Source organism: Penaeus monodon, chromosome 12, assembly GCF_015228065.2.
Source record: "Penaeus monodon isolate SGIC_2016 chromosome 12, NSTDA_Pmon_1, whole genome shotgun sequence".
In the NCBI taxonomy this organism is placed as follows: Eukaryota; Metazoa; Arthropoda; class Malacostraca; order Decapoda; family Penaeidae; genus Penaeus; species Penaeus monodon.
In genome coordinates this window covers 48197883-48212689 of record NC_051397.1, presented here as the reverse complement: position 1 = coordinate 48212689, position 14807 = coordinate 48197883, and the positions used below count along the sequence as shown (strand labels likewise).

Sequence of the window (14807 nt, the reverse complement as noted above, 5' to 3'; positions counted from 1 at the left end):
CCACTCGCCATATCACCACCGTATCGACCACCTCCGAGGCCTTGCTCCGCGGCGGGTCACATTGGCACGCAAGCGATCCCCGCTACAACTATGCTTCATCCTTCCAAAAGCTTGCACTTGAATCATTTAAGATTTCTTTATCACAGCAGGGCAGTTAAAAGCTTTTAAATATCTTGCTGTCTAAGCGGTAATGCAAGGATTTTTATACGGTATACTTTCGATGAGAATTCAGAGGGTATAACAGAGGAGGGAGAAGGAGGAAGAGGGTGAGAGGGAGAGAGGAAGGGGGGGAGAGAGGGAGGGAGGAAGGGGGGAAGAGAGGGAGAGAGGAAGAGGGGAAGAGAGGGAGAGAGGAAGAGGGAGAGAGGAAGAGGGGAAGAGAGAGAGAGAGAGAGAGAGAGGGAGAGAGAGAGAGAGAGAGAGAGAGAGAGGAGAGAGAGAGAGAGGAGAGAGAGAGGAGAGAGAGAGAGAGAGAGAGAGAGAGTGTGTGTGTGAGAGAGAGAGAGAGAGAGAGAGAGAGAGAGAGAGAGAGAGAGAGAGAGAGAGAGAGAGAGAGAGAGAGAGAGAGACTAATTACATTAGTACCATTCCCTTCAACCCTCCCTCCATTCCGCCTAAGGGCGCGTGCCGGCGACATAAATGAATAGAAAAAGAAAGAAAGAAAAAAAAATCACCCTCTGAATTCTCCCCGGACGGTGGCCATGGCGGTGGTCATGAAGCGTCATGCACACGACCTCTCGACCCGACCTCAGATTATCCTTCACGTTCGTCTTGGGATTATCGGCCGAGACAAATTATCAATCACCCGCATGATGGATACGCCTGCTTCGCTGCTGTTGTTATTGCTGTTGTCGAAAGCGACCGAGGGATATTACCGTTTTCACATGAAACGTGAGCGTGAATGCCTTTCGTGTTTTATGTCGGTCGTTTAGTCTACTGAAGCACAGGTGGTTACTTTTGAAGTGTTTACGGCGTCCTTAGCATTAGCTGTTAAATTGCGTACATTATATGCAAGCACACAATATGTTTTGCTTATCTATGAACTTGTACCGATCGCAACAATTCTATCGTTTAATCACATACAAACACACACACAAGCCCACACTCTCTCTCCAATGCGATAAAAGCAATACCTAAGTACAACACAAATTATTCGAGGAATGTTATCGAGAAATGATCGAACTTCCACTCCTCTTCCCCCCAAACATTTGCTTTCCTTTGTCTCATTCATAGGTACCAAGATTATCACCGACCGAGTCCTAACAACGCGTTTGCGACGATACAAACAACCAATTAACATTCTAGCCCTTCGTAACCCGACCACTCTTGGTGATACCGGCATTGGCAATTAGTCATCTCGCCGCGGAATGGTTCGGTCATTAGGGTTACGGTAATTATATGCGGGTGGAGTCCTCGCCCTCTCCTCGACATGCCTTTCGTACTCGCGACAATCACTTCATTTTGCGTTGCCCTTCGGCTGTCTCTGTCTTCGACTCTCCCTCTCTTCTTTCTTCTTCTCCCATCCTTGTTCCTCTTTCGCCCTTTCCCTTTCCCTGCCTCTGCCACACCCAGACTCCCGCCAGACGCGTTCTCATTTCCCCTTTGTCTTCACCCTGCCATAGAAAAAAACCCTGACCCTGTCGCGACCCTTCCTCGTCCCTGCCGCCTCCCTCCTCCATCGATCCTGTCCCTTGTCCCTGCCGTCTCCTCCCGGCCCAACTTACCTTCAATAATCTCTAACGCGTGACTTTGAAGGTGGTAGTTGAGGCAGACTTCCATGACTCATCCTATATTCTGCGATGGCCATACCTTTAATATTCTCCCCGTAACTATGACGCTTTGATAAGGAAATCATGATTTTTTTTTTTCAGGTAGATCGCAAAAATATCCATAAGGTCCATTTTTATATGATTAAATTTGATATACACGCACCTTCTACTGCTGCTATATATTCAATATATTCAAATTGAGTATGAACACCCACACTTTACGGTACTTAGTTTTGACATGGATGCGCCCCCCAAATTATTTTACTGTTTGGTTCATAGGATACGTTTTGCAATAAATCTATGGACTTAGCCCGCCAGTTTGCTGGTTATGTCAAATAAGGCTTCAATTTCAGCAAATACCGGTTATTCTTCAGAATTTACGATCTACAATATTAACATTTTTTCGGGCAAAAATAACTCAATCTCAAATCTCGTTGAAGACGACAGTCATGTATAAGTAAACAAATTCTTTTCAAAAGAGGAACAGGAATTCCTTTCAGATCCATCAACGTAGTACGGTTAAAGTTTGTGAAAATAAAATTTGCCACGGTATTTTCAAGCTTTTGATGGAGTACGTGAGCTTGACGCGACTGTACAGGCGTTGCCATCTATTGTTCACTAAACGAACTACTCGAAGCGCCTCTTCCCGTTTTCTTTAAGTCGTTTTCCTAGCACACACTAAAGTATATTGGAATTGTCTCCGTGCTGTTTTAACATTTGCGCGGAAGGTAAAAGTCTTTACACTCTTTGCGTTTTCTATCAAAACTAAATATGAAAGAGAAAGTCTCCCACAGCATCCAAAGAAATTAATCAATAACATCCATTAATAAACAGATGTCGAGGGAAATATTTCACGGGTGATTACCTCACCGTCACCGCATCGCAGTGAAAGTAAATCAATCCGGTCTGAAGTCACATCGAAGGAAGGAAACAGTTGTTCAGTTTTCACTGCAGTAACGCCGGTACTTACCTGTGTAAGTCTGTCATGGTGTGAGGCGAGGTGGTGGCGGTCTGGGTGGTCAGGGTGGGTGTCTACTAACAGCGAGGCAAAGTACTGTTCGTACTCCGATAGCCGTTCCACCTGAAAGGGAGAAAAAAAGAGAGATGGTTAAAGAAGTTAGAATTTGGCCAAACAAAAAGGATACATTCCTAAGTACCACGGTGCTGATAACGACTCTCCTACTTGCGGGTATCATTACAAACCTGTGTTCATAAAAAAGAAAAAAAAAAAAAAAAAAAGAAAAAAAAAAAAAAAAAAAAACAGAATGTGTATCTTCGACTGGCAATTACGGACTAAGAACAGTCCTCAGAACATGCAAAAAATACCAACCGCTCAGCTATGCAACATATACACCGCCGACATAAAAAGAAAATGACCGAGTCACGACTACTCAGCGATGTTATCAAACCCATAGCTAAGACACAGTATATGAAGAATGCCTTCCAGGTGTGGTTTTATACAAGTCTAATCCTTACAAAGTGTGACACAACTATGGACAGACGCCACGTGCTGGTGATGTAAGGTTTCAAAGAAGGAATTACGGAATTTAAGGTCGCTTCTGAAGTGTGTTTATGGAGACCAATCCAAGCTCTGCCACCTCTCGGCTGTGGCTACAACTTGTTTTAGTTACCCAATCAACAGTGCCCCAAGACAAACACCTCGCGTAATTAAAGGCAGCTGTTTGATTGTGTCGAGATCTCTCTCTCTCTCTCTCTCTCTCTCTCTCTCTCTCTCTCTCTCTCTCTCTCTCTCTCTCTCTCTCTCTCTCTCTCTCTCTCTCTCCCTCTCTCTCATTCGTAGATTTGTTAGTTAGAACACCAAAGGAAACAGGCATGTACCCTCTACTTCCTGCTCCCTTCCAAACAAACACGCAAACATCTCCCTCACAGCTCCCCGCAAGCACACACCGCAATGTAGGAGAGGAATCTTTTGTACTCCTATATTTCCGTTTCCCCGTTTCCCCTCCCGCCACTCATCCCTCTTCCTCCTCTCCCTCTCTTCCTTTGTACCCTTCCTTTCCTCCCTACCCGCTCCTTCCGTCACCTACAAAATCTCAATGATTTGTAGTCACAGTCCTTTGTACACTAAATTGGGGCAGAGATTAGTCCAATCACCCTTTGTCTGGGACTACCGTTCGCTGGTGGTCTCGTGCATTGGGGAAAAGATACATTTCATAACGTCATGGGAAAAGAATGTGGGGGAAAGGAATTAATCAAACCACCATTAATAATCATCGTTGGACTTGAGTGGATTCATACGCTGGTTATTAATCTCCGTTCGAGGCGACACCTTCTGATCGAACGAGCGAGCGATGGAAAGGAGCTGCCTGCCTGGTGTTGTTCTCGTGGGAAGCGGGCGAGGAGAGTGGCGGAAGATGGAGAGAGAGGGAGAGAGAGAGGGGGGGCGGAGGAGGGAGAAGGGTTACCGGGCACAAATAGGTCGATTGTTTATGCACAACAAAATCTCAGCGGGCCTGGAGGTTGGTGTCATCGACAGAGGTGGTTGGGGTCGGGTAGGGGGGTATGAGTACCATTGATGTCACGAATACCAAGCAGAAGGAAGAGGGAGTGGACAGGGGGGGTGGGGGGGACTGTTACAGTAGACATTGACTAAAGTGAATCAATTGACACAGGCTGCCAGTAGTGCTCACACGAGGTACTCCTTGGGTGTTCCTCGTAATAAGCTGTGTCAGACATCATAAAAGAAAACGTATTGCGGTGTGGATGGGAGACTGTTCGAATTTCGGTTTCTTTCCATTTCATCATGACCAATTGCATATAAGTGCTAGATATATATATATATATATATATATATATATATATATATATATATATATATATATATATATATATATATATTTAAACGCCCCTTTAGAGGAAGCTAATACGAAATCTTGAATTACTGAGGAAAAGAGAAAAAATCGTAATTTTGGTCTATTCTATTCTTTTTCTTCGTCTATCCGTTTGCAAAAATAAACTACCAAAGCCAAATACATGTCAACAAAATAATACCAACAAAGTCTAAATAAAACCACAGCTAAAACTCGTCCAAAAAAAGAAGAAAACTCCCCAAAACAAAACAAAACAAAAAATAATGAGCAAAGCAACCTTCGCCAGGCAAAGCCGAACGCTAAGAGAAGGTCACAGGTAACTGGATTATCAGAGCTCACCGACAGAGAGGCTGGAATGGCCTTAAAAAGCGTAGGAAATCTGGGGAATCGGGAAGCCTCCGTCACAGATGAATGAGACGCAAATACCTGTGGGGATTAGCGAGTAGCAGGTATATCGGGGACTCACGCACGGTCCGGCGCTTGTCTTTTTTTTGTTTTTTAAACTGCATTTCACACCTCGACTCGATCGTAAATTAAACTCCAGTTTTCTTTCTTTTTTTATTTCTCTGTTTCGGTTTTGTTGCGTTCTTGCTTGAGTATCTTCAATACCATCTCTCTTTCTCTCTCTCTTTTTCTCTCTTTTTTTCTCTCTCTCTTTCTCTTTCTCTCTCTCTCTCTCTCTTTCTCTCTCTCTCTCTCTCGCTCGCTCGCTCTCTCTCTCTCTCTCTCTCTCTCTCTCTCTCTCTCTCTCTCTCTATATATATATATATATATATATATATATATATATATATATATATATATATATATATATAATATAAGGATAAGTAATGGAGTAAAGGGGTGAAGAAATCGAAGAGGGGGGGAGGAGAGAAGGTAAAGTGGTGAAATTTAAGAAGTTAGAGGTGAGAAAAGTAGGGGGGGGCGAAAACCCCTTGCATAGCTAACATGTTTCATATTCATCCTTCATGTCTGGAGTTTCGATGGAGGGGGGGGGGGTAAGCAATTAATTATAGTTCTATGTGTTAATGTTGTACTGGCGGGAATATGTGAACATTGGTTATATTTTTAATCAAAGTAAACACATCTTTATTCTTAAATAAATAAATATATACATATAATTATATATATATATATTTTTTTTTTCTTATTTAAAACTTTATTTTTAATTTTACGTTTTATAATTTTTTATTGATTTTCTATTTTATTTCATGATAACTAGATTGACAAAAAGAGGAAGGTGTAAATGATTTTATTTTATTTTATTTTACAGTTATTTATTTATTTATCTATCTATTTTTAGAAAATAACGAGGGGCGGTTAATTAACGAACTTAAATTATTAACTAAAAAATGAATGCAACTAACTAACTCGGTTTTTATTTGATTTTGTTATTTTTAAATTTTATATTTAATTTTTTATTTATTAAATTTAATATTATGTTTTCTATTGCTATGGACAAATAAAGTATATATATATATATATATATATATATATATATATATATATATATATATATATATATATATATATACATATACATATCATGTGTGTGTGTGTGTGTGTGTGTGTGTGTGTGTGTGTGTGTGTGTGTGTACGCGCGCGCGCTCGTGTGTGTGTGCACATTATAATATATACATATTGTGTTAAATATAAGGAAAACGCATGAACGATCTAAAAAATAAACCAAGCAACACCGCACCCTCGGCTGGCGACCGGACGCAGATAATGTAATGCGACACCTCGCTTCGCCTTGTGGCCCAAACGTGTCATCTAACTCATCAAACCCGTATGAAGTGCCCGCCCACTAATCTCTGCACAATGTCGCTAAATCAGATAATGCCGTGAATTTTAAGGAGGAGGATGTTCTTGCTACAAGAGAAAGCGTAACTCCTAACTTGGAGGATATAAAGGACTTGGGCGCTAACTTACGTAATATCAAATTTCCGGCGCCCACGTCCTCCTTTTCATCATTATTCGCAACAACACCCATTCCGGAGAGCGCCCACACTCACACCCTCGACCGCGCCCATACCTACCCCAAGCTCGACTACACTCGCATCAGTTCAGCTTTTCTTTTTTTCTCTCTCTCTTTGCCAACAAGACAAGAAAGTCAGTTTGTGTCGACGTGTACTTGGAAATCCCCTACACACGGGATAATCCTTCAAAAAAAAAAAAAAAAAAAAAAAAAAAAAAAAAAAAAAAAAAAAAAAAAAAAAAAAAAAAAAAAAAAAAAAAAAAAAAAAGGCTCGTCAAGAAATCGTACATGTGAAGCAGCTCAAGCGACGAAGGGAGGGAGAGTATGTAACGCCTATACAAGCACTGACAACATCTTCTCGGAGTCGGTGTATAAATTGGATAATCAAAAACATTGGTAAATAAATCATGACCAATTTAAATGAGAGGCTTAATAGCCCAACGTAACATCAAATGGCATTCACCAATGCAGAGAAACCAATAAGATAAGCCTTAAAAGATCCCACAAAAAACAAAAGAGAAAAACTCCAGGCACGGAGACCCCCTCCCTCGATCCCCAAGCAAACAATGCTTGCGCTGATCACAGCCCTTCCAATTGTTCTTCAAGGAAGCGGCCTTCGCCGTTCCTCTTAAACATATGCTGCCTCTTCGGCCCAATAATCGCCGGTCGCCCAAAAGCGCATTCCATCTCCGGGCTTAATGATGCCTCATGATAGAGGTCAAACATGGCATTGTATTCCTTAAATGGGAATAACAAATGATCCCCGAGGTCCTTGTAAGCATTAAAAAAGAGAGACAGAGAGAAAGAGCCTGTTCATTCATCACTGGAAGGTCAGGACTGTGAGGTCAGCTGACAATGGTCCGGCTTCTGGTCATTCCGCGCGAGGTGAGCAAGGTCACAGAGCGCAGATAAAAGGACGAATGCTTAAGGGGGACATCTCGAAGGATGCTTGGGGTGGAATCCTAACCATTAATAGTGTCCGGATCGCCCTTAAAGGCATCCTGCTTGCGGAATGACCCTCGATCCTCAGGTACATAGGGTCGATCTGCGAGAGTATCTTGCGCCGAGGAATTGTTTCTTTGAAGGAGGATCATTACTCATTCTGAGCCGTTGCTCTCGCCGCCTCGGAACTCACCTCTCGGACCGCTTGACCATTTGGCTTTTGTCAGGGACATACGGATAGTCGGCAGGGAAGAAAAGTAACAAGAATTCTGATTGCTGATGAATGTTTTCTTTAAAAATGACACTGAGATTAAGAGTATAAAAAAGGCCAAGAGAACAGGAAGAGAAAAACGAGTAAAATAAAAATAAAGCGCTAATGACATCGTCGGTTGATGAAAATGCTACTTTCCAACAGACATAAAATTACGCCGCCAAACTAGTAGAAAACAAGGTCGGCCGCATGGCGAGTCACTGCCGCCTCGACACTCACTGTTCCGGAAAACCTCAAGAGCGAACGTTAAACACGAAGGGCCACTGCCGCGTCGCCCTCAGGCACTGCGAACGCGCCGAGGTTACCGCTGCCAAGGATGTCAACCTCAGCGCTCTCTCGGGGAGAGTTCCCGATTTATTGCCAACTACTAGCATCTCATTCCTCTTTCAGTCCTATGCCTGTGCTTCGCAGAATAAATTTTCCATGGTCTACGTTTCGGTAGGATCGACTCTTAATTAGGCAGATGATACAGGAGCCACGTAGTGCCAACAGGTGTGCTAAGAGTGCCTTACCTCCTTGGGGGCGGTGTCGGTCACGGCCACGCTCCATCTTTTGTTGATGAAGGAGAGGCGCCTCAGCATCCGCTTCTCCATGCCTGCGAGCGCCGCGGCCCTGGCTGCTACCTGGATGACACACGGCGCGCGTTGCGTCCTTGTTGCACGCGTCACAAGGCGCGGCTGGTATATTACGATTATCTAAGTCCCGATTGAGACACTGCGTTATAACCGAACACGATTGTGTAAGCCATATTCGAAATTCCAGTTTCCGGCTTTCGCAAAACTCGATTTAGGCATAAGGCATCCCTTTGGCATTTGTCAGTCAGCCTGCAAATGCCTGTGCAACACTCATCGTGCAAGCAACGACACCTGATAACAGCGAGGGGGTTGGGTAACGTCGTATGAATCATCATCGAGTTTCGAGACTTTTGAGTTTGGCCGTCATCTCATCCCCGACAGAGGAATGGCTCCCGATAAAACCCTCACGCTTCTCTGATCCAAACCAACGCTCACAACACCAGCACGAAAGGGTTAGAACCTCACTCAAGCACCGAACCCGAGAACAACTGGGCGCCTTCTCGCCACGATACTCGACACGACACTGACGGAACACGTTAATTCCCCTTATCTCAACAACGCTGTGTTATCAGTAGACAGTTGTGATTCACTTTATCGTTCTGTGACATGACACCGCCATCATGGCAATACTTGATTCGGTCCGACGTCGCTTGCGCTTATAACATCCGGATGTAAGAGTTGAAATAATAAATTAAATTCGTTTCTCAATAAAATGGCTGACCATGAGCGTGTCGATGTGTCTTGGATGGCTTCTCTGATAATGCTAATTAGGTCTACTAATCCTCCTTGTGGCGATAACGATGTCTTAAGATAAACCATAGGCCGGTTATTCAAGTCCATAAAACGACGTAAAGGTCTTAGAGGAGAGATTCTGTTTCAAGGGCGGAATTTTCGTCGCAGATAAAAACCACATCGTTAACTCGATCCAACTCGTCCGGGTCTGAAATCTTAAATAAACAGAATAGGTCGACAACAAATCCACTGGCGGGTCATTATCAACCTACAAAATATTTAAATATTTTTTTTCTTTGCCAAAATTCAATTAAAACGACATTCAGGTTATCACAATAAACAGAAAGCAAAGAGGGCAAGCAGAAACTGTTGCAGATAAGAACCTAGCCTGATACGCACAGGTTAATTATGGCGATGTTTACAAGCACCACCTGTGGCTTCCTGTGAGCACAACACCGGCTCAGAAATTGGTGCGGCACGACTATTCTCATCATAATCACCCAGCGGTAGTGTTATGGTGAGTAGGGGGGGGGGGGTGCCTGAAAGCATAACGGGCGTATATGGTGTGTGTGTATTCTTAGCATAAATGTGTGTGTGCATGTACAGAAGGAAAGATCAATATTCTAGCAAACCGTGTGTTGTGTGTTGTCGTACGGATGAAGTGAATACGCATTTGGAGACCAGGTTGACGCAGGAGAGGGGCGGTCTCTTTGACATTTCAGACACTTCGACGAGAGACAGAAGGGAAAAAGCCGAGGGGAAAAAACTCTCCCCTCTCTCTTAGCAGGCCCCATCATCACCTACTTTTTTGTTCGTCGGCCTCGCCCGGATCTGCCCACTGGCGCCGGCCATAACCACCAACCCACTACATGTACACTCACAAACAAAAGTCTAGTTAGAGTCGCTAATAATATAATTGTGGTTGTGCTACCATAATCTTTTATTGTTATTTTTTTTCTCACTCTCTAAGAGAGAGTTAGTGACCTGGTGGCTTTTGTCTCGTTTTTTTTTATTGTTGCTGATGATGATGATGACTGCCTTTCACGAGATCATAACCTATTGAAATTATTAAAGAAAAAAAGAGAAACAAGCGCACTATCCACACACACACACACACACACACACACACACACACACACACACACACACACACACACAATAAAACAAAGAAAGTGAACGAAAAACGTAAAAAAATACCACTCCCACTTCCGAACAACGGGCGCCAGACGTAATCCGCACAACCCAAAATAACACCTAATTATAACAACGCCCGCGACATTAAGAATCCACCAAACGCAATCCCACACGAACCAACGCCAACTCGTGACATTTCGATCGACATTTACGCACAATCCGTTCCTTTTTCCACCTTTTTCTTTCCTGATTTTTTTAACGGTTTGTAATAGAGAAGGTCTATCTGAGGAAAGGGGGAGGGGAGGGGAAGCGTGGGAGGGGGGGGGGTGCAGGAGAGAGGGTTAAGAGAGCTTCGTTACAAGCAAATATTCGCTACGTCACTAGCGAGGGCAAAATGCGATAGCTAATAAAGGTGGCATTATGCTAAAGGTGTCTATACGTAGGACAACTAAAGCTGATTGTAACGTATTGTAGGCAATACATATGGATACATATAACAAGACAAGGGTGAGATAGAAAAAGAAAGAAAGAAAGAAAGAGGTCGGGAGCGAAGGAAGAGAAAGAGAAAGAGAAAGAGAAAGAGAAAGAGAAAGAGAAAGAGAAAGAGAAAGAGAAAGAGATCAAATATTCGCAAACATACGCATGAAAGTCATCGATCAATTTAATGTTCCTCCAGACAATTCGTATTTTCACCAAGACGATCTGTTTGTGTTTTACTGAAGGAAAGCACAAAGCTGAGAGTGACACTTACTCCCCCCCCCACCCCTCACCTCCTCCTCACTATGCCGCAACCCCTTTGCTATTCCTCCCCACCACCACCTACCAGACGCCCTCCCGCTCAACCTCCCTGCCTCCCCAACAATATCCCTCTCCCCACACCAACCCCACCTCCCCCTCCTTCTTCGCGTCGCCCCCTCCCAACTCCTCCCCCTGCTTACCTGACCCCACCTAACACCATTTACATATTTTCCAAACTGTCATTCTCCGGGTCCGTGGGCGAGGTTGAGCGTTGAGGGCGACCGAACCCACGCGTAGAGGGTACTGTCCATATTTAACGCAACAATGCATGTCCCGCCTGAATAAATCCACGAACGCATTTGCTGGTGAATATTGCATCCGGTTGACGAGGAGGGTGGCACTGGGGGAGAGGAGAGGAAGGGGGGGAGTTGGGGAGTAGATAGATAGAGAGAGACAGAGAGAGAGAGAGAGAGAGAGAGAGAGAGAAATCAAGATGGGCACAGAGACTGCGTAAATCTGGAATGGGAAGAGAAAATAAATCGCAGGAAATGTAAGAGACTGGGAGAGGAGAGAGATAGAGATAGATAGATAGATAGATAGACAGAGAGAGAGAGAAAGAGAACGAGAGAGAGAGAGAGAGAGAGAGAGAGAGAGAGAGAGAAAGAGAGAGAGAGAGAAAGAGAGAGAGAGAGAGAGAGAGAGAGAGAGAGAGAGAGAGAGAGACTGCCAGGCCTTAAAAGCCGAACCATGTCGCGGCCACGTAACACCTTCCCCGACATCAATGCCATCACTTAATGTTAACAGCCCCACTTGTCTTTTCAGAACCTATGTAATAAAAAAAAGAGCTCTAAAAATAGTTCCCACGACGAAATACGCTTTCAAATATGTGTACCATTTGTATTTATCTTAACTATATCACCCTAGAAAATCGTAAATATTACCCCTTGGCTCCCTACGCATTATCATCTACCCCACGACCGAGGCCAGCCGGGACCTCTGATAAGCTACTAATCGTCTATTGAATTGTGTACCTTTTTATTATTCAAAACACGTTTTTTTCTTCTTTTTTTACGAAACCAGCTCGCTAATTAATAACCACTGATTACACAAACCACCGAATTTCATTTTCCTTTTGATTATTTTTTTTTTCTCCCTTCGAGTGTCACTTCCTCACGAAGGGACGAAAGGCAGGACGGCTGCAGTGCGCAGATGAATGGCTGGTCCTACTCCCTTATCTCTTCCCTGGGCCCCATTCTGTCTAAGGGTCGTTTGGATTTTGCCCCCCCCCCACTTTCCTGTCCTCATATGGGTTTACTGCGTTGTGCTTTTTTCAGGGGGCTTATATGGCACATGCCTGGTGCTGCTCGGGTCCCCTGACAGGTTTTACTAGGCAGTTATCCAGGACGAAGGTGATGCTTCAGTTTCACAAGAGACAGTTAATTACCATTATTATCATTATCATTATTACCACCGTTTTTATCATCATCATGATTATTATCTTTATTATGCCAGTGCCGACCGAACGATTTTTTCAGACCAACTTACACACCCGACTTGGGTACATTGTGTTAACTCGTAATATGCCCCCCCCCCTTCGCCCTCCACCCCACCCTGCGCGCTAATCGGAAGTGCAGGCGCAGGAATTCAACCTTACCTTTCCTTTCTCCTTTAGCATTACAAAAAATACACGATCTAGTTGGAAGGTGAACGTATGACGGGCGTGTCCCAGACAACCCGGCACGACCTGGAAGACCTCGCCCCTTTGCCCAGAAAAAGGAAGGCTTTACACGACCAAAACATATTTTCTAAAACGACGCAGAACCATTAATCTCTTGATCCAAATCTTTCGCCGTGGCACACCCCGTTACTACTTCCTATGGGTTGCAGTTTACTCGTTCTCAATCTCCCTTTCTCTCTCTCTCTCTCTCTCTCTCTCTCTCTCTCTCTCTCTCTCTCTCTCTCTCTCTCTCTCTCCATCAAAATCCCTCAATCCTAATCCGCCCTAGCATTCCCTTCCACTCCCACATCTACATGCCTAATCTCTTGACTTCTCCCTCGCCCCGCCCGTCTCCCGAAACCATTCTGGCTCTGTCCTGACCCAGCCCTAACCCACACGAAGGCCTCCTACCCACGTCAGGTCCCATCCCTTATGTAACTAAAATCTAGCCCACTTATGTATACTTAACACATTATTGCCTGTCGTACTTACAAGGGGCTTAAAAGCTGTTAACGATACTGCGATACAGAGGAACTCAAGGTCGGTGTATGAGTACGGTCCTAACGCATTGGTTACGGACACATTTCTAAACACTGTAGGCCAGGTAGATTCTAAGGTCAGGTAGATGTTCTGACTACAAGGTCAGCTCGGGAGACCTGCTGGTCAAAGGTACAAGATCACAACTTGATATATCTGACCTTTACCAATACCTTACATTATGGTACCGTTCGTCAAACCGAAGCAGATCCTCAAGGCTTTATCTTTAAACACACGAACAGTAACTCCAGTGGCACCTCTCCAAAACACAAGTCACCCTCCAGAAATGGACAGCAAGCACGTATAACTCCCAAATTCCACACAGATGGCGGCTCGCCGAGACCTGTTTACTCCATAGTTCCACGTCCAGTCCACTATCCACCTTGACAGCAGCACAACCCTGGAAAACGCCAGAGCTCCGGCCCGGCAGGTCGTTGTCTCGCCCAGGGTTGTTGCTGCTATACAGCCAGCAACACGTGGACATTAAGCTAATCAATGCACTCTGACGGGGGGCTGAAGCGGCACTGACTGACGGAAAATAGGTTTATGGTGAAAAAATATATAGGAAAAGATACAGGTTCCTTTGCCTAAACTTAAATTCAATAGTAGTCCTTGGTTTGAGCGTATGGCCAAGGTTGATATGATCAAAGATATGACTACGGTATCGATGTCATGCTGCCACATCAACGTCATGTAAGCAAGTGCACATCCAGTGTTGGGTCCGGGTGACGCCATACCCGGGGGCATCTAGCAAGGTAGGAACCGTGCGGGGAGGCCCCCCTAGCACTACCCAACCCCCTAACGCACACAACACGCAGGCTCGCTCACTTGACCTACAAGCTGTGGCCTTCTAATGCAACATGCACTGCCACTGAGGAATGCGAACGCCCTGACCCATGAGGGGCATCGTCCGGCGTGTCTCCCGGGCACTTCGCCGCGGACACCACCACCTGTTGGTGCCATCGCATCCTACCTTTGCAACACAGTGCGAATAATACTTTAAAGGAATTAAAAGAAAAATATTCCTCTCGTAACCTACTGTAATTCGCCGCTGACTGCCGTTAGTCTCTAGAAAGGCATTTGTTTATCTTGGTTTGTTGAGTAAAGGCAGAGTGACAAACACGATTTTACTTATTTTTAAAAAAATAAGCAAAAGGACCTATAAACTAAACGCACGGAATGACAACGGTAAACGCACCGCACACGCCAGAAAAAGAGAGAGAAGAAAAACAATCGGACACAGGCACGTATCCTAAGGATTGCAGCTCTCGGCGCTCGAGACGGAAAATGGAAAATGAATTCCGAAGAGAATGATGCAGCATTTTACGATCGAATTAAGCGAACGTATAAAACCCTCGCCGCTGAACACGTGGAGTGACCGGGTCTGAAAGCAAAATCAAACTACACTTGGACATAAAAGATACCTAAAGCAGCTCTTTTACAAAAGGGAAAGCAAAGGCCTTGGCAAGTATTCCCGAGAGAGGGAGAGGGAGGAGACGGTGGAGGAGAGGGAGAGAGGGAGAGTGGTAGGGAGAGGGAGAGGGAGGAGGAGCGGGAGAGTGGGAGAGGAGGGAGAGATAAAA

General features: G+C 44.5%; 1 protein-coding gene across 2 annotated transcripts in view; it reads right to left on the bottom strand.

Moving 5' to 3' along the window:
* The window catches only part of LOC119579523, a 99814-nt gene that overhangs the window by 66613 nt on the left and 18394 nt on the right, over nucleotides 1–14807 (bottom strand). The window contains exons 1-2 of one of the 2 annotated variants that reach the window (XM_037927394.1): nucleotides 8304–8891; nucleotides 2740–2850 (exon numbers count right to left, since the gene is read on the bottom strand). In XM_037927394.1, the coding sequence (XP_037783322.1) occupies nucleotides 2740–2850; nucleotides 8304–8384 (192 nt within the window). In that variant the 5' untranslated portion in view covers nucleotides 8385–8891. Of the gene's footprint in view, nucleotides 1–2739; nucleotides 2851–8303; nucleotides 8892–14807 lie in introns of those variants that run through there. The other variant, XM_037927395.1, reaches the window with a different exon arrangement.